The following is a 24145-nucleotide window of genomic DNA, read 5'->3' as shown; positions in this document are numbered from 1 at the left end:
GGCCCTGCACCCGCATGGGAGACCAGGAGAAGCACCTGGCTCCTGGCTTCGGATCAGCAAGATGCGCCGGCCGCAGCGGCCATTGGAGGGTGAACCAGCGGCAAAAAGGAAGACCTTTCTCTCTGTCTCTCTCTCTCTCACTGTCCATTCTGCCTGTCCAAAAAAAAAAAAAAAAAATACATTGAAAGACAATCTGGTAGGTCCTGAAAGTTCAACATACTCTTACCGCATGATCCAACATGTTCATTGGTGATGGCCCAAATGAGTTAACAAGTTATATCTACACAAGGATGTTTATAGGAATCTTTTCACAACTGCCAAAACTTGGAAGTAGTACATCTAGACAATGGACTATGATTAAGAACTAATAAATGTGAGATATTAAGTCATGAAAAGACAGAAAGAAACATGAATGGGGCTGGCACTGTGGCGCAGTGGGTTAACGCCCTGGCCTGAAACGCTGGCATCCCATATGGGCACCGGTTCTAGTCCCAGCTGCTCCACTTCCGATCCAGCTCTCTGCTATGGCCTGGGATAGCAGTAGAAGATGGCCCAAGTCTTTGGGCCCCTGCACCCATGTGGGAGACCCGGAAGAAGCTCCTGGCTCCTGCCTTCGGATCGGCGCAGTTCCGGCCGTTGTGGCCAACTGGGGAGTGAACCATCGGATGGAAGACCTCTCTCTCTCTGCCTCTCCTCTCTCTGTGTAACTCTGACTTTCAAATAAATAAATAAATAAATACATTTTTAAAAAAAGAGAAAAGAGAGAAACATGAATGCACATTGCTAAGTGAAAGAAGCCATCTGAAAAGGTCACGTACTGTATGATTCTAATCACATGCCATTATGGAAAAGGCAAAACTATGGACACAGTAAAAAGATCAGTGGTTGCCGGGGGTGTTAGGAAGGAGGAAGGAACTGGTGATCACAGAGGACTCTTAGGGCAAGAAAAGTATTTTGTGTTACTGAAATGGTGGATACACATTATTATACATTTTTCTCTCTTTCTTTTTTTAAAGATTTATTTATTTATTTGAAAGGCAGAGTTACAGAGAGGCATAGAGAGGTCTTCCATCCGCTAGTTCACTCCCCAGTGGGCCACAACAACCAGAGCTGTACTGATCTGAAGCCAGGAGCCAGGAGCTGCTTCTGGGTCTCCCACGTGGGTGTAGGGGCCCAAGGACTTGGGCTATCTTCTACTGCTTTCCCAGACCACAGCAGAGAGCTGGATCAGAAATGGAGCATCCGGGACTCAAACCAGTGCCCATATGGGATGCCAGCACTGCAGGCGGCAGCTTTACCTGCTATGCCACAGGGCTGGCCCCTATACATTTTTCAAACTCATAGAATGTGCAACACCAAGAGTTAACCTAATGGAAACTATAGATTTTGGGTGCCCATGCTGTGTCAATGTAGATTCATCAGTGACAATAGAGGTACAATCTGCTGGGGAATGCTGATAGTAAGGGAGGCTGTGTGTAAGTAGATACAGGCTATATGGAACTCTGTATTTTCTGCTCAGTTTTGCTATGAATCTAAAACTCCTAAAAATAGTTCATTTTTTTTAAAAAGATGATTACCACATAAGTTTTTTCTGCCCATATAGCTTTCTAGTATTTTTCCATAACTGCCATCAGACAAAAGCACAAACCTTAGAGTTTCTAACTGCTTGTGGACTCGGAGATATATCCTGAGCTACAGGTCCACAGCCCTGCACTTGAGGACTACTGGTCTGTGTCATCCATTTGACATTTTCATATACAGTGCCTGGATTGTTACTGAGCTCTTTCACAGTCTCTCGTTTTTTCTAACGGTGCTGCAAACGCTTCAGGGGATGTGTGCCTTTTCTGTTTCCAGAGTACATGTTCCAGGAGATAAATTATATGAGTTTACAAAAAAATGGAAAATATCTTTGGTCAAGGAATCAAAAACTGTTTCACTAAAACGTATGGACTTTGAGCCGGGTCATGGAGAGAGGCTGGGATTTGATTAAAGCTTCCCGAGCAGAGGGGCATTAGTTTATGGGCAGAGGAGAGTGGTCCAGTTTGACAGGAGTTTTGGGCATTGTGTTTGGGAAGTAAGACATAAGGTTTCAGATTAGGCTGACGAGATGCACTGTGGCTAGCTCTTAGCCTTGTGTGTGACGTTCAGGAGTTTAGACGTAATTTAGTTGCTGAGTGGGAGCCACGGGAGCTTTTAAGCAGGCAAGTGTAATGAATGATCACAGGTGTGTTTTAAGAGAATTAATCGGCAGTAACATACAGAATGAACTGAAGGAAGAAGAGACTGAGAAGCAGCATCTTGTAATGGCTAAAAGGACTTTGATGACAGATGGAGCAGAGTTCGCATCCCAGTTCTGCCACTTACTGTTAGCTAGGACAAGTTCTTTCATCTCTTTGGATCTCAGTTTTCTCATCTGTAAAAAACACCTTCAAGGTTGTTGCGAGGATTAAATGAGGTAATGGACAGTGCCAGGCCCAGAGTTCACATGCAGTAATTGATAGCTAGTAAGCTTGTCTGTTAAGAGACTATTAAGAGGGGCCAGCGCTGGGGCCAGAGCTGGGGCCAGAGCTGTGGTACAGCGGGTTAAAGCCCTGGCCTGAAGCGCCAGCATCCCATATGTGTGCCGGTTCTAGATCCGCTGCTCCTCTTCCCATCCAGCTCTCTACTATGGCCTGGGAAAGCAGTGGAAGATGGCTCAAGTCCTTGGGCCCCTGCACCCATGTGGGAGACCCGGAGGAAGCTCCTGGCTTCTGGCTCCTGGCTTTGGATCGGCGCAGCTCTGGCCGTTGCGGCCATCTGGGGAGTGAACCAGCAGATGGAAGACCTCTCTCTCTGCCTCTACCTCTACCTCTCTCTGTAACTCTGTCTGTCAAATAAATACATAACTCTTTAAAAAAGAGAGACTATTAAGAAATGGAAAGGAAGGCTGGTCAACCATGGATCATACTGTGGGGTATGAACATTCAGCTGGGCTTTAGAGGAGTGGCATTAGATTCCAGCGATTCTAAACTTGGGAAATAGGAACATTGTAGTGTCACTGACAGAGCAGTTGAGGGCTGGTTTGTTAATCTGTGTGTTTTGTGGTTTTTGGGGGAAATATTTAGCTTGAGTGACTGGAAAGTTCTATAGTGTGATCCCAGATGTCTATTACCATGTGGTCAGTGGAAGTGGGGGAATGGGGCAGAGAGACACTGGCACAGGTCATCAAAGCTAGACCAACATATTTAGGATATGAGAAAATAATACATAATGAATATGAATAAATAATAACCTTATTCATTTATAAGTAAAACTGTGGAAATAAATGAGACCATACAGGGCAAAGAGTAGAGAAAGGTGAAGACATAGATGGGGTATGCTTATTTTGGGAGTATGGAAGAGAGCAGCCTTTGGAAGAGTCAAAGATTACAGGGGAGAATAGGAAGACGATCCAAATCAGTGATGGTTCCCAGCCTGTTGGAAATGATTGACAGGAAGGCACTATTTTAAGCAACTGAGCTAGTGGGAACTGTTGTCCAGAAAGTTTCCTCCTAGCCTGAGACATGACCATGAACAAGGCATAACCACTTTAACCATATTGGATTACCAATAATGCGTAGGGCCATACTCCCTGGGGCTCTAAGGCCAAACACAATTTTCAGTGGAAAACAAAACTCTTTAACGTTTCAAAGTAGCAAAATAAATTTCATATTAAAAAAAAAAATCCAGGCAACAGCTGGAGTTTCTGAGAACCTTTAGAAATGGGCCCTCTGCCTGGGAAAGCAGTTTGTTCTCAGTGCAAGAGTGTGCTTGAAGACCTGCTCTAACTCACCGGGGAATCTGTGTGTGTGTGGCTGTGATAAGACATAAATGACGTCTAACTCAGCTCATGCAAAAAGGCGCAAATTATGCTCCAGTGTATTTTTCCCTGTCTGCAGATGGGTATATAAATAGTTGTACCAAAAAACAACAACAACAAACAAACAAAAAGAAAAACTGAGGCGTATACCAGAGCTTCACTGGGATTCTCTATTGGGGATGAGTTTATGGGGGATTAAAATGTTTTTCTTCAAGCTTTTTAGTATTTTTCAAAAATATTACAACAAAATTGCATCTCATAAAATAGAAAAAAGTAAAGCAAAGCTACTCATACTCCTATCAGTTATGTGCACTGAGACATCCAAGAAAGAAAATTAAAATCATACCTCATTATGACTTATTTTACTACAAAACAGTGTGAAAATGACTTGTCAATAAATATCCATATGGATAGGTAAAGAAGTCAGGAAAACAAAACACTGTAATCCTTAATGACTAAGCTAAAGAGTGTTTATTAAAGCTATAGCTGAGATTTTAGGAGTTGATTTTTAGAGTTTATATATATTCTGTAGATCCTTCAAAGGAACAGAGACCTTGAGGCAAAAGTTTTCTCAAGTAAAAAGTCACCTGATTTACCTGATATGAGAGAGCCAGGTTAACCCGGAAGGACACATTTCTGGTGGAAAGTGTTCTCCTAGCCTGTGGCATGACCTTTTTTTTTTTTTTTTTTTTTTTTTTAGATTATTTATTTGAAAAGCAGAGTTATAGAGAGGCAGAGGCAGAGAGAGAGAGAAAGAGGTCTTCTATCCCTGGCTCACTCCCCAAATGGCAACAACAGCTGGAGCAATGCAAGTCCGAAGCCAGGATCCAGGAGCTTCTTTCAGGTCTCCCACAAGGGTGCAGGGGCCCAAGGACTTGGGCCATCTTCCACTGCTTTCCCAGGCCATAGCAGAGAGCTGGACTGGAAGTGGAGCAGCAGGATTCAAACGAGCGCCCATATAGGATGCCGGCACTGTAGGCAGCGGCCTTACCCACTATGCCATAGCACCAGCCGACCACTTCAATCATAGTGGATTACCAACAGTGCTTACAGGAAATAGCATAAACATGAGATTCTGCAGCTACAAAGGTTCTTGGTGGGGAGCCAGGAGGCCTAGGGTGTGAGCTACTTTGACGCAGGGTCCTCGGCTCTGACTAGTGAAATCAATCACCTCAGAAATATCTCGGGGGCCTGTGGGAACTGTAATGTAATTTTGGGTTGCGTTATTGATGCAAAGTGATGGAAATGAAAGTGAACTCTTTGTGTACAGCTTGTTTTTTGAAGGGTTCTGGCTTAGACCTGCTGAACATGGTCCTCCTGGTGCTGGCAATGAGAGGAAGAAGGGAAAATATGGCCAGCAAATCTTACCCTTGTTTTCCTAACTAGTCTATCTTCAGCTTATCCAAGGTTGGCTGCGAAGCTGGGATAGTTGACATCGTAACCATTTTATGATTATAGAGAGAAAGCTTACCTGTTTCAATCCTGGTGTCCACATCAGCACTGGCCTTAGATGGAGAGCTCTCATCTGCCACACAGTTTGTCATTGTCTTCTCCCTGGAGCTGCCACATATTAGAACTTATTTAAAACTTAAGGCATCCTTATCATTTTTCCCAAATGCTCTAGAACATATTAATTTAACAATATTTCACAAATTTTTCAGCTAAAGCCTTTTTTAAAAGTCGTAATATTTGCAGCCTTTAAGGTGTGAAAGCAAGAAGATTCAGAATTTTGATATTTTGTCTTTTTTTAATATTTATTTATTTATTTGAAAGTCAGCATTACACAGAGAGAGGAGAGGCAGAGAGAGAGAGAGGTCTTCCATCTGATGGTTCACTCCCCAGATGGCCGCAATGGCCAGAGCTGTGCTGATCTGAAGCCAGGAGCTTTTTCTGGGTCTCCCACATGGGTGCAGGGGCCCAAGGACTTGGGCCATCTTCCACTGCTTTCCCAGGCCATAGCAGAGAGCTGGATCGAAGTGGAGCAGCCGGGTCATGAACCAGCACCCATATGGGATGCCAGCGCTTCAGGCCAGGGCTTTAACCCACTGCGCCACAGCGCCGGCCCCCTAATATTTTGTCTTATTGACATAGCTAAGGTCTGAGTGACTGAAGGAGCAAGATACTTTGTTTTAACTGATAATACTCATAGCTGTAGTACATAAGGGAAGTTTCTGCTGCCAAAAATTACAGTGGCACTGACTATAACCATTACTTGGAAAACAGACAAGTAAGGTAAGTATTTGCACTTGACTAAGGTAGGTACCTTAAGAAATACAATAAATTCAGGAAGCCTAGAATGCCAGGTTCTTTACACTCATTATTTTATTTACACATAAAAACTTTTAATTAGCTATTATTTCTATTTTGTATGTAGGGGGAATTGGGACTCAAAGATTTTTTAAAAGATTTTATTTATTTATTTGAGAGGTAGAGTCACAGACAGTGAGAGGGAGAGACAGAGAGAGGTCTTCCCTCCATTGGTTCGCTCTCCAGATGGCTGCAATGGCTGGAGCTGCACTGATCTGAAGCCAAGAGCCAGGTGCTTCCTCCCGGTCTCCCATGCAGGTGCAGGGGCCCAAGGACTTGGGCCGCCTTCTACTGCTTTCCCAGGCCATAGCAGAGAGCTGGATTGGAAGAGGAGCAGCTGGGACTAGAACTGGCACCCATATGGGATGCCAGCACCGCAGACAGAGGACCAACCCACTGTGCCACAGCCCCTGCCCCCCAAAAGATTTTTTTAAAGATTTATTTATTTGCAAGTCAGAGTTAGAGAAGGAGAGGCAGAGAGAGAGAGGTCTTCCATCCGCTGGTTTACTCCTCAACTGGCCACAACAACTGGAGCTGTGCTGATCTGGAGCCAGGAGCTTTTTCCGGGTCTCCCACGTGGGTGCAGGGACCCAAAGACGTGGGCCATCTGCTACTGCTTTCCCAGGACATAGCAGAGAGCTGGATTGGAAAAGGAGCAGCCAGGTCTCGAATCAGCGCCCAAATGGGATGCCGGCACTGCAGGTGGTGGCTTTACCCGCTATGCCACAGTGCTGGCCCCTCAGAAAGATTTTTAAAAAAACTTCACTCGAGGTGGATGCTGTGGCACAGCAGGTTAAGTCCCTGCTAGGGATGCCTGCATCCTGTGTCAGATTGCTAAATGTGAGTACCAACTACTGAGCTTCCAATCCGGCTTCCTGCTAATGTGCCTGGGAGGCAGTAGATGATTGTTCAAGCATGTGAGACCCTGCTACCCATGTGGGATACCTGGATGGAGTTCCTGGCTCCTGGCTTTGGCCTAGCTGCTGCTGCCATTTGGGGAGTGGGCAAACAGACAAAGGATCTCTCGCCTCTCCTCCCTTCCCCACCCCTTCTGTCCTGTCCCCTTTCCCTCCCCACCACCCTGACACCCTGCCCTTCAAATAAATAAATGTTAAAAAACTAAACAATTTATTCTGGAGAAAAACAGAAGAATGTTGGGGATATGTTCATGATAGCATGTTTAATTAAAAATTAAATGTACAGGGAGTGGATAGATTAAACTACACATGCACACACATATGTACACAACATACATACACCAAACTAGAATATTTATGATTATTAGCATTTAATTCTGGGTGGTAGGATTATGAGTTACCTATTTTATTCCTGTGTACTTTTCTGTGCTTTCCAAATTCTCAACAGTAAGCATGTATTTACTCTTGCCATCAGAAAAAATTAACAGATACATAACATGTGTCTGTAGCACACAGATGTTCAGAAGGATGTACATTAGACATTGCAAGCAGTTAATTCTTGGCTGGATATGGAGTGTTTCTCACAATTTTCAGTGCACTCTACTGTTATTTCTTTAAGAGGAAAAAAATGCCATTCTCCTCTAGTCTTTTTTTTTTTTTTTTAATTTTCATTATTTTTTTTTTTTTTCTGACAGGCAGAGTGGAAAGTGAGAGAGAGAGAGAGACAGAGAGAAAGGTCTTCCTTTGCCGTTGGTTCACCCTCCAATGGCCGCTGCGGCTGGCCCACCACGCTCATCCGAAGCCAGGAGCCAGGCGCTTCTCCTGGTCTCCCATGCGGGTGCAGGGCCCAAGCACTTGGGCCATCCTCCACTGCCTTCCCGGGCCATAGCAGAGAGCTGGCCTGGAAGAGGAGCAACCGGGACAGAATCCGGCACCCCAACCAGGACTAGAACCTGGTGTGCCGGCACTGCAAGGTGGAGGATTAGCCTGTTAAGCCACGGTGCCGGCCTTCTCCTCTAGTCTTTTTTTCAGGTTGTTTATTTTCAACTACTTGAAAGAGCCAGAGAGCAAGGCAGAGAAAAAGCTTCCTTCTGTTGGTTCACTCCAGAAATGCCCACAATAGCAAAGGCAGGGCTAAGCCAAAGCCAGGAGCCTGGAACTCTATCCAGGTCTCCCACTAGCATGGTAAGGGGCCAAAATCTTGAATCATCAGCTGCTGCCTCCCAGGATGCATTAACACAAAGCTGGATCAGAAGTGAAGTGGCAGGGACTCAAACTGGCACTCTGACATGGAATGTGGGCGTACAAAGCAGTGGTTTAATCTGCTGAGCCACAGCACCCGCCCATCTTATTATTTAATTCCTAATGGCCCTCTGTTTTTCAAAAATGATAAAACTACTCTTTTTAAATTTTTTTAATTATTTTTTTATTTTTATTTATTTGAAAGACAGAGTTACAGAGAGAGGTAGAGACACAGAGAGAGGTCTTCCATTTGCTGGTTCACTCCCCAGATGGCTGCAAAGGCCCAAGTTGCGCCAGTCTGAAGCCAGGAGCCAGGAGCTTCTTACAGGTCTCCCACGTGAGTGTAGGGGCCCAAAGGCTTGGGCCATCTTCTACTGCTTTCCCAGGCCATAGCAGAGAGCTTGATCAGAAGAGGAGCAGTTGGGCCTCAAACCAGCTCCCATATAGGATGCTGATGCTTCAGGCCAGGGCTTTAACCTGCTGCGCCATAGCGCCAGCCCCACTACTCTTTTTTTTTAAAAGCAGGGTTTTGGGATAGAAAATACGGTACCTTCTTTTGATAAGATTTTAGTAACAAGAAATGGAAAAATCTACCACTTGTATACTTTAGTGTCTCAAGATCTGTTCCTCTTTGTTTTATATAGAAATGCTTCCCTCCCTTTCCGTGCCCAACTTATCTTCTAACAACCCTACCCAGGGTAGTGTAATCCCTCTAATTCAATAGGAAAAGACTATGTACTGATTGGTAACTTTCCCGAGACAGGCTGGTCAGCATTTACAGGGACAGGTTATCTCACTGTTTCCCTATCTACAAGCTGCAAGCAACAACTCTGGAGAATTTACAATGATTACATTCAAAGTAGACCCAATACTTCAAGAAAGCAGGAATGAGGGCCAGATTCTCAGCCCTTTTCTCCCTGATCTGAGGGTAATTACGACTTACCGGAGGTTTCTGTGGGAAAATGAAGAAAGTGAAGCAGGAATTCACTGTGACCTTCGTTAAGAACCAAACAAAAAGATTACATAAAAACCGTCTTACCTTTTCTCCACCTCTAAAAGAAAATTTTCACTGTTGCCCAACTGACTGAAATGCAGCTTTGCAGCTTTCCTCTCACTTTCACGTACGGTTCGGTCATCTGGAGGTAAAAATTGTGATCTGAGCATGTTTCTTTTTTTTGGAGTGGGTCAGAAAATAGTATTTACAGAGGAAAATAATTAGAGAGCAGTCTTATCTTTGTGTGTTAGAGAAAGGTCACAAAATAATGCTATTATGTTGTCCCGGGAGCCAGCAGTAACTCCGGGAGACTAAGGGATGTCATGGCAACAACTGCCACATAGGAAAGCGGAGCTAGGACAGCAGACAACCCAAAGGGCTGGGCGACAGAGCTGACAGTCGCACCATTTTCTGAAAGAGCTCACCTAGGTTCCCTACAATGACTTTCCCAGGGAAATCAAATTCCAAATCAACAAGAAATGTATTTTCAACACTAAAATCATAAGGAAATGTAGACCCATTCATTTGAAGAGATAGTTGTTATTCTTGGCCAACTCAGCCCCAAGGAGCTGCCGTAATATCTGTCTATTGCTAACACAGTTGTAAGGCTGGGGCACCTGGAAAAAATAAATCTCAATCTGGAAATTTTGCATTGAAGAGGAAGTGGTGGTGAAACCATCAACTGAAGAAAACTAAAGCTGGAAGTAACTGATAAAATCATAGATTGTCATTCAACAAACAATAAAGGGACTCGTCATACATCCTGCCAACACAAAAGAGTTACCTAAATATTGACTAATAAACAAAGATATCCTGCCAGTGCACACTCCGGGCCAACACCCAGAGGTTAAGCGGCAGCTGATTTAAAGGAAGACTCTGGGGCAAGGAACAGAAGAGGAGGGTCTCACCCAGCTTCTCCAGAGTTTGTAGCGTGTACACAGCAAAGAGCCTGTAATCTGTGTCTTTCCTTACAACAGGATTGAGTCTCAAATCTAGTTCTTTGAGGAAGGGTAAAGGCTGCAGGCGGGACACCTCCACTAATGAAGGAATGTTGTTATAATATAAATTCAGGTCTTGCAGTGAACATAAATACTGGATGCCCTGCAAGGAAAAGACCACATTATAAAACTGCATGTTGGTGAGGACTGGGAATTTCAAAGACAAAGGCAGAAATACATCTATTACTTTGCATCCTCACATGGAAAGGGCAGGATTGAGTTTCCCTTTAGCTGCTTGAGAATATGAGTGCTACAGCCTGTGTGCCCTGGGAGTTCTAGGTATTTAATAATTCACATCTTCAATATGTCTTCCTTACAAAATTTGACATTTAAACATCAGCAGCCAGTTCTCCATTTCTGTTGGCTCCCCAATCGCTCTCCCAGTCCAGTCCTTCCCAGTGGGAGCAGGGTTACTTCAGCCTTTCTCACCCTTACCCCAGCCACTCTCTTGACCCAGGATCTCAATTTGTAAGAGTTAAGAAGGTAAGGCAAAGAGCTGGTTCTGGTGGAAGAGGACATGGTGGTTAAAAAAAAAAATTGTGTGTGTGTGTGGTGTCCTCCTATCTCAATGCCTTACCTACAAAGTCAGTGGACTGTCTGGGGAAACAAAGTATCTTCAAGTCCTCCCTCTTGGACTAGTAGGGGACCCCTTGTACTTGTTTTCCCTTTCAGAGTCTTTCCATCATGCAAGCTCTGCATCCTTGCTAGAAATGTTCTCCCCTGTTCAGGTTTCTCTATTTGTGGATTTAGCGAGCCAACCCTTCCACTTAAGTGGCGGCAGAACAATCAGGACTAGGAAACTCAAGAGGAAAAGCTGCAGTTTCCCTCCTCTACTGAAACTTGCCACTGAAAAGAATTACTTAATTTTCATGCTTGAACTAGTTAGTTGCTTTTGCTCAACACCAAATTTCAGGACTTCAAAACATCTACATATGCATATAATCACACACTTTCAGTGCTAAAAAGTATTGCTATAAAAGGACTCTGACAATGGGGCAGGTGTTGTGGCATAGCAGGTGCAGCCTGCTGGTTTGTGTCCTGGCTGCTCCAATTCCAATCCAGAAAGCTCCCTGCAAATGGCCTGGGCTCCATCACTGTTGGTTTCCCAAAGAAAGGCATTGACATTTTGATAGGCAAAGATGGAAACATGTGTTGGGGTCCTGCACAAAGGAAACAAACTCCCATCTCCTTGTGTACTCTTACGTTTGCAGAGGCTCTGTATGTGTTTGCTGGTCCTCTAAACACAGTGCTCAAGCTGTTCCCTCCTCCTTTCCTGTGCTGCCCTTTGCACCACCATCCCCTGACCTGGAAATATTTCTTTTTCTTTTCAGACTATCATTTCCTCCACCTCCTAGAAGCAACCCCCAGTAACAGCACAGGCGGGTCTTTCTTCACTGCAAGCCCCTGGGTGTATCCCCAGGCCCCACCCAGACCTACTAAGTTAGATCACCTCTCAGGGTAGAGACCAAGAATCTGTACTTTCATAAGTACTCCTCAAAATTTTTGAACCCACATTAAAATTCTTACTATTGCCCTAGACCGTGATAGCTTAATATAGCTTTCCATGGGTATAAAAGGAATTTTCCCCAATATTTTATAATAAATAATTTTAACCACAGAACAAAGCTGAAAGAAATTTATAGTAAATAATAAATTAAGAAACTTTAAAAGGGAGACCCTATACTCCCCAGGCTGATACTATCTATCACCTATTTCTTTCTAACAAAAAATAAATTGGGCTGATCTGGCTGGTCATAGAGTATAGAATTTACCTTTAGGCTAGTGATCAAATTCCTTGATAAATCTAAAGATCGAAGATTTTTAAAGTTTCTGAAGGCATCACCAATGGAATGGATTTTTCCAGCATAAGATCCCTGCAATGAAAGAGACTCCACCAGTTCTGAAAAGAGATCATCATTAGATACATTACCATCTCTGCTTAGATAAACAGCAGAGTGTCACTGAAAGTCGGCCTTCCTTCCTCCCTTATTCCTAGATCCAAGGCTCATAAAATCAGATATCCTTGTAAAAGCAGATATTTGATCTAATATCGTGATAACCAAACCTTAGCTTTATAGAGCCCTTCAGTTTTACTAATTATCCTGAAGGATGTAGTGAAAGTCTCCAAAAGTTCTCAGGACATAATTAAAAAATAAATTCAGCAATACCACTGCTAGGATTTATTCTTCCAGATAACACAACATTTTCCAAGGGTGTATAATTTATAGTACAGGGATGTCAACTTCAGAGAGATTTTAGGATAGAAAAAAACTTTAAGATAGAAAAACTGCCATCAAAGAGCCTGTCAGTAGAAGAGTAAAGTGGCCAGCCTAAATGACAGTACATCAATACAGAGGACAATGTACTAGATTTGTGACCTTGTAAAGGTCACTTAACATCTCTGTGCATCAGTTTCTTTATCTGTAAAACAGAGATAGTAACAGTACTTAACTCATAAGCTGTTATAAAGATTAAATTAAAATATAATACAAAATTTACAATGGTGCCTGGCACATTCTAAGTGCCAGGCAAGTGCTAATGCTGTTAGGCACTGAAAAGAATGTGGTAGATCTGCAGATACTCATATGTAACAATGTCTAAGACATTATGTGATGGAAATATGAAACACACACATATATGGTGTGTAACTGGTTTTTTAAAATAATCTTTTAATTCTACTTTTCCACAAACATTTTTTAAAAAATTTATTTTTAAAGATTTATTTATTTATTTGAAAGAGTTACACAGAGAAGGAGAGGCAGAGAGAGAGAGGTCTTCCATCCTCTGGTTCACTCCCCAGATGGCTGCAATGGCTGGAGCTGCACAGATCCGAAGCCAGGAGCCAGGAGCTTCCTCCAGGTCTCCCACATGGGTGCAGGGGCCCAAGAACTTGGGCCATCTTCTATGGCTTTCCCAGGACATAGCAGAGAGCTGCACAGGAAGTGGAGTAGCTGGAACTCGAACCAGTGCCCATATGTGATGCCAGCACTGCAGGCAGCGGCTTTACCCGCTACACCACAGCACTGGCCCCTGTAACTATGTTTTAAAGAAAAATATATACACTTATGTGTATGTGAGAGAGGGCAGAATTAGAGAATCAACTAGATTTCTAATAGCACTGAAACAAGGAGAATCTCAAAATTTCTAATAGGAACTTACTGGCAAGTGCGGGTGACCAAACAACAATGACCAAGACCAGAAGGAGGTTCCACAGGATGCAGTTGGCAGGTGAGTGCCAAGACTGCATGGAAAGTTCTTAAAGTGCTGCAGCAGTCTGGGCCATATAAACTCTTAAGAAGTTATAAACTGAATATCCTATTGAAGACAAGACCTATCTCAGTGTAGAATCTACACAAAATGGAACAGGGATGATAGATGCATATTAAAGATAGCTCCAAGTACATTTGGGGAGGAAAGCAGATGGCAGATGTCAGGAAGTTGTCATATCTGTGACTGTTTTGTGAACACAACAGAGAAAGGAGTTCCAAAACCTTGAAAATAGAAAAACTACTGACCCTTCATTAGGAAAATGCAAATCAAATCAAAACCACAAAATACCACTTCACATCCACTAGGATGGCTATAATAATAATTTTAAAACAAGGGGAAGGTTTTGCATTGGTGAGAATGTTGAGAAATTGGAAACTTCTTGTGTTGGGGAGACAATGTAGACTAGTGTAGCTGCTATGGAAAATGGTCTGGCAGTTCCTCAGTAAGATAAATACAAAATTACCATATGACCCAGCAATTCTAATCCTAGGAATAAAGCCAAAAGAATTGAAAATAAGTATTCAAACAAAAATGTATAAACAGGCTGGCACCGTGGCTCAATAGGCTAATCCTCCGCCTTGCGGCGCCAGCACACCAAGTTCTAGTCCCAGTCGGGGCACCGGATTCTGTCCCAGTTGCCCCTCTTCCAGGCCAGCTCTCTGCTATGGCCCGGGAATGCAGTGGAGGATGGCCCAAGTGCTTGGGCCCTGCACCCCATGGGAGACCAGGAGAAGCACCTGGCTCCTGCTCAGTTCCGAGGGTATTCTCTGCTCCACCCCACCAATACTACCATCAGACATTGGTACATTATGAAATATGCATGCATCTTGAAAACATGATGCTAACTTAGAAAGCCAGACAGACAAGGACATGTACTGTAGGATTCCATTCACAGGAACTATCCAGAAGAGGCAAAGCCAGAGAGACAAAAAGCAGATTAGTGCCTGCCACAGGCTGGGGGCGTGGGAAATGAGGAGTGACTGCCTAATGTTTACTTCTGGAACTAAACAGTGGTGATGGTTGCATAACACTGTGGATGTGCTAAAGGACTCTGAACTGTATACTTTCAATTGGTAAATTTTATAGTATATGAATTATATTTTTTTAAATGCAAAATATCTTTTGGATTTGGAGGGCAGTATATTGGTAGTTCTGTGGTAATGCATTGATTTAATACTCTGAAACTCTGATATCAAGGGACAAAAGCTAACGACAATCATGATTTCCATTTCTTATGCCTTTCACTGCCATCTCTTTTGAAGAGATGACATTGTAACATTTTTATATTTATTTTTAAATGCTTATTTGAAAGACAGAGTGACAGATTTTCCATCTCCTGGTTTCCTTAAATGACTACAACAGCCAGGGCTGGCCCAGGCTGAAGTCAGGAGCAGGCACTCCATCCAGGTCTCCCACATGTGGCAGGGGCCAGAGCACTCGAGCCATCATCTGCTGCCTCTCTGGGTGAACATTATCAGCAGGAAGCTGGATCCGAAGCAGAAGCAGGACTTGATCCCAGGCACTGATATGGGATGCGAGCATCCCAAGTACTAGCTCAACCTGGTGGGTGTATTGCAACACCCACACCTGTAACATTTGAAAAGGGAACCAGAATTATCATTCAGATGATAAACTGCCAGGAGGACAGACATTCTTTTATGATTCACATGAAATGCAAGTCTTAAGAGGTTTTAGTGTTTATAAAGAGTGAGGACAAACAGATCAGAGGACAAATCAAGCTCTGCACATCACAGGTGTTACGAACAATAGGATAATCTTTGTTTTAATATTTGGGTTAAATAACCCCGAATGGGAAAACCTTGTTCATGAAATAAGTAAAAAAAAAAAAAAAAAAAGAAAAAGAAAATCAAGTAATTTCTCTATAGAAACCAGTTACAACTCATTTGGAAATTCAATTAATGACATTTAATAAAGCTGGCTTATAATGACAATGAAAGCTTCAAATAGATACATTATTTGGGCCGGCGCCGTGGCTCACTAGGCTAATCATCCACCTTGCGGCGCTGGCACACCGGGTTCTAGTCCCGGTCGGGGCGCCGGTTCTGTCCTGGCTGCCCCTCTTCCAGGCCAGCTCTCTGCTGTGGCCAGGGAGTGCAGTGGAGGATGGCTCAAGTGCTTGGGCCCTGCACCCCATGGGAGACCAGGAGAAGCACCTGGCTCCTGCCATCAGAACAGCGCGGTGCGCCGGCCGCAGCACGCCAACCGCGGCGGCCATTGGAGGGTGAACCAATGGCAAAGGAAGACCTTTCTCTCTGTCTCTCCCTCTCACTGTCCACTCTGCCTGTCAAAAAATAAAATAAAATAAATAAATAAATACATTATTTGAAAAAAAAAAAAAAAAGCCCTCAGGATTCAACTTGAAAGATCTCCCACTAGTCAAAGTTGGAATAAGTTGAGCATTAGTCATGACTAGAAACACAATGGATTAGAACATACCAAATACATGTAAATCAATGAGTTCATATGAGTAATGATAATGAGAAAACAAAACAGCCTTCACTGGTCACCTTTGAAAGATGCTAAGAAAACAAACCATGATCCTAAAACAATGGGAAATAAGGTGAAATGAAATCAGGCTTTTCTCCTATCTGTCCTTTAAAAACTGTATCTAAGGACAACCAAATAGCTGATATCAGTAAACTCTCTTTAGGGAAGTATTACAGCTAATGCAGAAGAATGAAAGAATCAGAAAATTACCATTTTGTAATCTCTAACCAGTGGATACAGACAACTGTGTTCAATAGCTATAACAAAAGAAAGAACAGCAGGCTTATATACTTCCTAGCAGAAGGAAATACTTTCAGGTATAAGTAGTCTTAAGAAAAACAAACAGGGGCCAACGCTGTGGCATAGCGGGTAAAACTGCTGCCTGCACTGCCAGCATCCCATATGGGTACCGGCTCCAGTCTCGGCTCCTCCATTTCCAATCCAGTTCCCTGTTATGGCCTGGGAAAACAGTAGAAGATGGTCCAAGTCCTTGGGCCCCTGCACCCATGTGGAAGACCTGAAAGAAGCTCCTGGCTCCTGACTTCTAACTGCGAATCAGCACAGCTCCAGCAGTTGTGGCCATCTGGGGAGTGAACCAGCAGATGGAAGACCTCTCTCTCTGTCTCTCCCTCTCTGTGTAACTCTGTCTTTCAAATAAATAAATCGTTTTTTTAAAAAATGAACTACAGGGGCCAGTGCTGTGGCGCAGCGGGTTAATGCCCTGGCCTCAAGTGCTGGCATCCCATATAGGTGCCGGTTCTAGTCCTGGCTGCTCCTCTTCCGATCCAGCTCTCTGGTATAGCCTGGGAAAGTAGTGGAGGATGGCTCAAGTCCTTGGATCCTTGCACCCGCATGGGAGACCCGGAAGAATCTCCTGGTTCCTGGCTTCAGATCGGTGCAGCTCTGGCCGTTGCGACCATCTGGGGAGTGAACCAGTGGAAGGAAGACCTCTCTCTCTCTCTACCTTTCTCTGTAACTCTGTCTTTCAAATAAATAAAATAAATCTTAAAAAAAAATGAACTACAGATAGATAAAACTAAATATGGAAAACAGAACTGCAGAATTTTTAGAGAAAAATTTGGGGACAAGGAAGAAGAGAAATCAGATGGAGTAGGATGAAATCTCTCTGCCAACGTATTCATGCACACATCCTATTATTACCTTTGAGCACCTTAGATGGGGGGGCATGTTTTAGAGAGGAAGGAAAGATTAGTGCCATTTTTATCAATCATGTAATGTTTGTTACACGCGTTCACCAAGCAGAGGAAGCAAGAAAGGCAACTGTTGCATATGCTTAGAGCACAGGCCCCGGGATCGGAGTCCCGGGTTAATGAGCTCTGGCAGTGTGACTTCCGGCATGAGACTACACTTGGTTTTACTAATCTGTACAGTGGGAACAAGAACAGTATCTACCTGACAAGGTTGTCATGGGGATGAAATAATTCAGGGAAAGCACTTAACACAGGGCCTAGCAATAATGAATGACACAAGGTCGAATTAGGAACTTTCCCAACTGCTAACTTTTCCTTCGTTTTGATTCCCTGGACCCTCAGAAAGCAGGTTTGGGAGTCGGAGCGGGAGTTGGCAGGCCCTCAGCCACGTTACCTCCAGGACGAAGTCGGGGCTTGGGACACCAGGCCCCCTCTCTGGGTCTCCCTTACAAGGAAGCTCAACATCCAGATGGCTCAAAGACACGGTCCAGTTCTGGACCTGGACGGCGGGGGGCCGTTCCCACTGCAGCCAACCACGAAGAGCGCGCCCGGGGGAGGTTTCTGAAACTGCCGTCACCAACGCCCCTGTGAGTCCACAGCCCCCACCACCCCGGTCCTTCTCGCCTCTGCCCTCTGCCGACCCCCGCGGCAGGCTCCCCTGTCCCTGCTGCCGCGCCTCGCTGCGCCAGGCCCCGACCCCCCGTTACTTCAGTTCCTCCGCCTCCACCTCAGGGAAACCCGCTGCCTCAGCCAGTCCCTCCTTCGCCTCCCGGACCGCCCCTCCGTTTTCTCCGCCCCCGCAGCCAGGGAACCCACGCTCCGTGCCTGGCCCTACCCGTCTGCTCCAGGCTCAGCGCCCCCAGGCGGCGGATGCCCTCCTCGTCCAGATCCCACTGCTCCGCCATCCCCGCCCGCCGCTCACCGCCCGCGCGCCAGGCCCCGCCCCTCCCAGCCAGGCCCCGCCCCCGCCCAGCCAGGCCCCGCCCCCGCCCCGCGCCGCGCGCCGCCGAGCTCCCGGGGGACCGTTGGTGGCCGAGTCACGTGCCTACCCGCCCACCGCTGGAGCCGCGACATGGTATGGAGCCCGCCCTGGCGGGGGCGCCAAAAACACCGCGACAGTGACTCTGGGGGCGTTGTGGGCCAGGATTAGGGCCACAGGGTTAGGGGGTCTAGCCCCAGGGCAAGGGCTAGCGAGGGGTGGCCTCAGCTTTGAAGGATTTGGGGGACTGGGTCTGAGGGATTGGAAGAACGGGCTGCCTTAAGGGATGAGGAGACTTAGGCCTCATTTGGGGACTCCGGGTCTGAGGGGTGGGATGAAGGTCTTCTGACTCAGTGCGGGGGATGTTGACTCTGGCCAGGCAGGGATGCTTGGCGGGGTGGGCGGAGCAGGTGTCTGAGTCGTGGATGGGGAGGTCCCTATTTTAAAGGCTGGCAAACTTGGCTGTGAGGAATTGAGGTCCTGTCTGTGGAGCATGAAGTGGTTCTAGCTCTGGAAATGGATTGGGAGGGCGTTCTGGGGGAGAAGGATCTGTGAGGAAGAGAGACAGTCTGTGGGAGCCAATGAGGAGGAGGCCATCTTAGTACTACCCCATTTCCTGTATTCTGGCTAGAAGCCTTTTGTGCCATTACCACAGCTCCTTTTTCCAAGCTTGCTTGGGATTGAGAGCTCTCCCTAGGCTGGGGTGATTCTGCACTGACCATTGTCGGCGCACTCTTTGGGAGAAAAATCTGGAAAGAACAGCCACATCCTTACCCCTGCCCTCACTCCACAAGGCACCTCTTGAGAGCCCATGTGTGTAAGAAGGCAAACTCTTGAGCCCTGACCCACGCCTAATAGGAAAAGAGGGTCTGAGATCAGAACTTAGAGTCACTTTCAAGGAGTAGGTTTTCTTTAGCACCCAAAGCCTGCACATTCAGAGCACCCCCATTGAGCCATCGACCAGTAGGTAACCTTTAAGATGAACACAAAGCAAAACCAAGAGTCCTCGTGTATTTATGGAGCTCTTAGTTATTTTCCGCTTGCCATGTTCTACCTTAGCCACATTTAGAAGGACTCACAAGCCTCGATTAGCTTTTTGGAGTGGCTTTTCCAGCTCTGCTGCTGTGAGTCATGACACCATTTTACAATTTTGAATCCTCTTCAAGGATTCACTTCTAGTCTCAAGGTGGCAAATATAATTGCTGCTGCTCTTCCTTTTTAAAAAATAATTTATGACAGGGAGAAACAGAGATCTTCTGTCCGCCGGTTGACTCCTCTAATGGGCTCAACAGCCTGGAATAGGCCAGGCCAAAGCCAAGGAGCCAGGAATCCCAGCTAAGTCTCCCAAGTGGGGAGCAGGGGCTCAAGTCCTCGGGCAGTCTTCTGCTGCCTTCCCAGGTGCATTTGCAAGGAGCTGGATTGGAAGCAGAGCAGCTGGGGCACTAACTGGCACTCTGGTATGGATGTTGGTGTTGCAAGTGGCAGCTTTGCCCACTGTGCCACAATGCTGGCCTCTTGTTCTTGTGCATATTTAAACCAGGCTTACTGTAGAAAACGTGGACCCCTCTTTTGTTGCACACATTTATTTTCCTTTCTTGTCTGTCAGAGTAGTAGGTGTAGGTTTTTATTGGAGAAGGGGGGCTTTTCCTCTCTTGGGCAACTGCCTCTTAACACTCTACCCCCAGCCCCCAGTGTTTTTATGCAAAATTTTTAAACACTCAGAAAGATTGAAATAATTGTGTAGTGAACAATATATAGCCATCACTTATGTTCTGCTATTAATATTTTGCTATCTTTGATTTATCACATGCCCAGGAAGCAGAAATGCAATCCAGGTGGTCTCCTACCAGAAAAGTGGGTGGCAGGGCCTCAAATACTTGAGCTATCACCTGATGCCTTCCACGGTGTGCATTAACAGCAAGCTGGAATTAGAAGTTGAGCTGGGACTTGAACCCAGGCACTCTGATATTTGCTGTGGGCTTTTGAAGTGGCATTTTAACCACTGCACAAAATACTTGCTCCTGAAATTGTTTTCTTAATTTTGTTTTCAGATTGTTCATTGCTAATGTATAAAAAACATAATTGATTTTTAAAAAATATCGATCTGCATCCTTCAGCCTTGCTGGACTCTCTTCTAGCGTTTTTTTTTTTTTTTTTTTTTTTTTTTTTTTTTTTTTTTTACAGTGACTTCCGTAGGATTTTCTTCCAAAGCTCTTTTCATCTTCCTTTAGGAGGAGCCTGGCATGCCTCATGAATCAGCAGAGGATTTGTTTCATTTCAATGTTGGGGGCTGGCATTTTTCAGTTCCCAGAAGCAAACTTGCTCAGTTCCCAGACTCCCTGCTCTGGAAAGAAGCTTCAGCCTTGACGTCTTCAGAAAGCCAGAGGCTGTTCATCGACAGGGACGGCTCCACATTTAGACACGTGCACTATTACCTCTACACCTCCAAACTCTCCTTCTCCAGCTGTGCAGAGCTGAACTTGCTCTATGAGCAAGCGTTGGGTTTGCAGCTGATGCCTCTGCTGCAGGTAAGGTTCTCTTTTCTTCCACCATGTTGGATTTACCCTAAATGTGTCATTTTACATGTTGCTTGTGAGATGACCCTCTAAGTAGGCAAGTTTGTTAAAGTAATAAGCAATACGCTGGAATTGCATGTTCTTTTTTGTTTTTTAATTTATTTGAAAGGTAGAAATACAGAGAGAGAAGGAGAAAGAGAAATGGAGAGAGAGAGAGAGAGAGAGAGAGAGAGAGAGAGAGAGAGAATCTTCCATCTACTAATTCACTCCCCAAATAGCCATAATGGCCAGGGCTGGGTCAGGCTGAATCTAAGAACCAGGAGCTTCTTCCAGGTCTCCCTCGTGGGTGCAGAAGCCCAGGCACTTGGGCCATATTCTGTTGCTTTTCCAGGCACATTAGCAAGGATCTGGATCATAAATGGAGCAGCTAGAACTCAAACGGGCACCCATATGGGATGCCAGTCCCACAGGTAGAAGCTTAACTGTCTATACCACAATGCCGGCCCCAAATTGCATGATTGCATGTCCCCTCCTTTCCTCCTTCCCTCCCTCCTTTCATTTCTTCCTTTCTCTTTCTTTTTATTTTTTTTAAAGATTTATTTATTTATTTATTTGAAAGTCAGAGTTACACATAGAGAGAAGGAGAGGCAGAGAGAGGTCGTCCATCCACTGGTTCACTTCCCAGTTGGCCACAATGGCTGGAGCTGCTTCCAGGTCTCCCACTTGGGTGCAGGGGCCCAAGCACTTGGGCCATCTTCTGCTTTCCCAGGCCATAGCAGAGAGCTGGATCGGAAGTGGAGCAGCCACTTCCAATTGCATGTTCTTAACAAAGAATTTCATCCTAACTCTGCTTTATCTATCTGTAGTCACCGAAGACCTGGTATGGGACTATCCCATGAGAGGGTGCCCTTGGTTCCTGAAAATCCTATTCTGAGCTACTTCTTGTTTTTGTTGTTGAATTTTAAAAGGAGAAAGCTTTAGAAATTGTGGGATTTGCCATGTGTACTATGAGGTTTAAAATCTAAAATATTCATCAAGAGTATTCTCATTGTGCTGGTTAGGTCCATAATATTTACTTACAGCAAAGCAAAAAAAATATTCCAAACTGTAGAATCTCTCAATGCAGTTCAGTGCACCAGCAGCTCTGCCTCCCCACCAGCTCTCAAGAAAATTGAACTAGACCCTGTGTGGCTGGGTCATAGAGGAAGGAAAGCATTTCATGGTACATGTATTTATGGATACTATCTACCAAATAATTCAATGTTTTCTTGTGAAATGTATTATGTATTTGGAAATCAAAAACCCCTACCAAATGCCACTGAGGCTGTTTCAGTATTCTTTTCTTTCCTTTTATTCTCCCCCAACCTAATCACTTGAGTTTAAATTTTTTCTACTGCCCTGGAAATGGAGAACTAGAATTGCTTATAACTGGTTTCAAAACCACTTGAATGGCCTGGCCTGTCAGGATTGCTGATGGCTGTATACCAAGGCACCATTTTGTAGGGAAAGGGAAGGAGTACTTGTTCATTACATGAAATTAAAGAAATCAAGGCAGTTTTTAAAAGAACTGTTTTTTATTTTTTTTATTTTTGACAGGCAGAGTGGACAGTGAGAGAGAGAGAGACAGAGAGAAAGGTCTTCCCTTGCCGCTGGTTCACCCTCCAATGGCCGCCGCGGTAGCGCGCTGCGGCCGGCGCACCGCGCTGTTCCGATGGCAGGAGCCAGGTGCTTATCCTGGTCTCCCATGGGGTGCAGAGCCCAAACACTTGGGCCATCCTCCACTGCACTCCCTGGCCACAGCAGAGAGCTGGCCTGGAAGAGGGGCAACCGGGACAGGATCGGTGCCCCGACCGGGACTAGAACCCGGTGTGCCGGCGCCGCAAGGCGGAGGATTAGCCTGTTGAGCCACGGCGCCGGCCCAAAAGAACTGTTTTAAAGAATACAAGCCTTATTATGCAAACAGTTTATTAAGTCCTTTAATCTATTTGCTGTCTTCACTTTCCAAATTGAAACAAAATCTATCTGGCAAGCAATTTCTAAATAGGAAGCAACAGCACAGAGGCCAATGAATTGGTCCAATGCTGAAGTTCTGAGCTGGGTGAGCAGCAGAATTAGAAAAATCGTGTGGATCTGCATCCCTAAAACAGACTGGAACAAGTGCTAATGCTTTTAAAATGGTATTTTCAAAGAAATAAACATTTGGGCTGGCCCAACTGAAGTGGTATTTATTCACTGAAACAGAGTGTAAATACAGCTGGGAACCACAGCCGCCTCTAGCAGCTCAGCAGCCTCCCACATTCCTCACGCTCGCGTCTATCCAGATGTTCAGGTTTTTGACTAAATGAACACTTTACTAAGAGAAAAAGGAGTTTGCCAATTCTTAACCTAAAGACCTTTCTCAGGCAGCAAACTTTATTGCATGTAGCCAATATTTCTTGAGAAAATTCTGGATTTTAGGTATTATTATTATTATAGGCTTCAGGGAAAAACAATGATGTGACCTAATCAAATTATAATGCAAGCTGGGTATGTGAGTCACATGCATAATTTAAAATTTTCTAGTGGCTACTTAAAAAAAAGATGAATTTATTTGAAATGCAGACTTAGAGAGAGGGAGAGACAGAGAGGTCTTCTATCTGTTGGTTCACTCCTCGAATTGCTGCAACAGCCAGAGCTGGCCAGGCTGAAGCCAGGAGTCAGGGGCTTCTTCCTGCTCTCCCACATGGATGCAGGGACCCAAGCACTTGGGCCATATGCTGCTGCTTTCCCAGGCATGTTAGCAGGGAGGTGAATAGGAAGTGGAACAACAGAGGCTTGAACTGGCATCTATATGGGATGCCAGCATTGCAGACAGTGGCTTAACCCACTGAGCCACGGTGCCAGGCCTTTTTAAAAATTTTTTTAAAAGGTGGCCACATTTTCAAATGTTAAGAAAAAAAGGGTGAAGTGGGCATTTGGCCTAGCAGTTAAGACATATTGTCATGCCATATCAGAGTGCCTGGGTTGAAGTCTTGACTTCCTGCTAATACAGACCCTGAGAGACAGCATGTGATGGCTCAAGTTGGATCCCTGCCACCCATGTGAGAGACTTGCATTGGGTTGTTGGTTCTCAGTACTTTTTTCTTTTCTTAAAGATTTATTTATTTATTTGAGAGTCAGACTTACAGAAGAGAGAGGAAGAGACAGAGAGGTCTTCCATCCACTGGTTTACTCGCCAAATGCTCGCAATAGCCATAGCCAGGCTGATCTGAAACCAGGACTCAGGAGCTTCCTCTGGGTTTCTTGTGCTGGTATAGGGGCTCACGCACTTGAGCCATATTCCACTGCCTTCCCAGACCATCAGAAGGAAGCTGGATCAGAATTGG

General features: G+C 45.0%; 2 protein-coding genes across 2 annotated transcripts in view; one reads left to right on the top strand and one right to left on the bottom strand.

Moving 5' to 3' along the window:
• LRRC36 (leucine rich repeat containing 36) overlaps positions 1-18190 on the bottom strand; it is a 52070-nt gene extending 33880 nt beyond the window's left edge. Inside the window, exons 1-5 of the mRNA XM_062177018.1 lie at positions 18121-18190; positions 12069-12196; positions 10207-10399; positions 9344-9440; positions 5310-5398 (exon numbers count right to left, since the gene is read on the bottom strand). Coding sequence (XP_062033002.1) covers positions 5310-5398; positions 9344-9440; positions 10207-10399; positions 12069-12196; positions 18121-18190 — 577 coding nt within the window. The remainder of the gene's footprint in view (positions 1-5309; positions 5399-9343; positions 9441-10206; positions 10400-12068; positions 12197-18120) is intronic.
• Positions 18191-18357: 167 nt separating this feature from the next.
• KCTD19 (potassium channel tetramerization domain containing 19) overlaps positions 18358-24145 on the top strand; it is a 31602-nt gene continuing 25814 nt past the window's right edge. Inside the window, exons 1-2 of the mRNA XM_062176030.1 lie at positions 18358-18420; positions 20496-20792. Of these exons, the coding sequence (XP_062032014.1) occupies positions 18358-18420; positions 20496-20792 (360 nt within the window). The remainder of the gene's footprint in view (positions 18421-20495; positions 20793-24145) is intronic.

The sequence above is a fragment of the Lepus europaeus genome, chromosome 19, assembly GCF_033115175.1.
Source record: "Lepus europaeus isolate LE1 chromosome 19, mLepTim1.pri, whole genome shotgun sequence".
In the NCBI taxonomy this organism is placed as follows: Eukaryota; Metazoa; Chordata; class Mammalia; order Lagomorpha; family Leporidae; genus Lepus; species Lepus europaeus.
The sequence above is the reverse complement of the archived record's forward strand: the minus strand, read 5'-3'. Positions and strand labels throughout refer to the sequence as shown.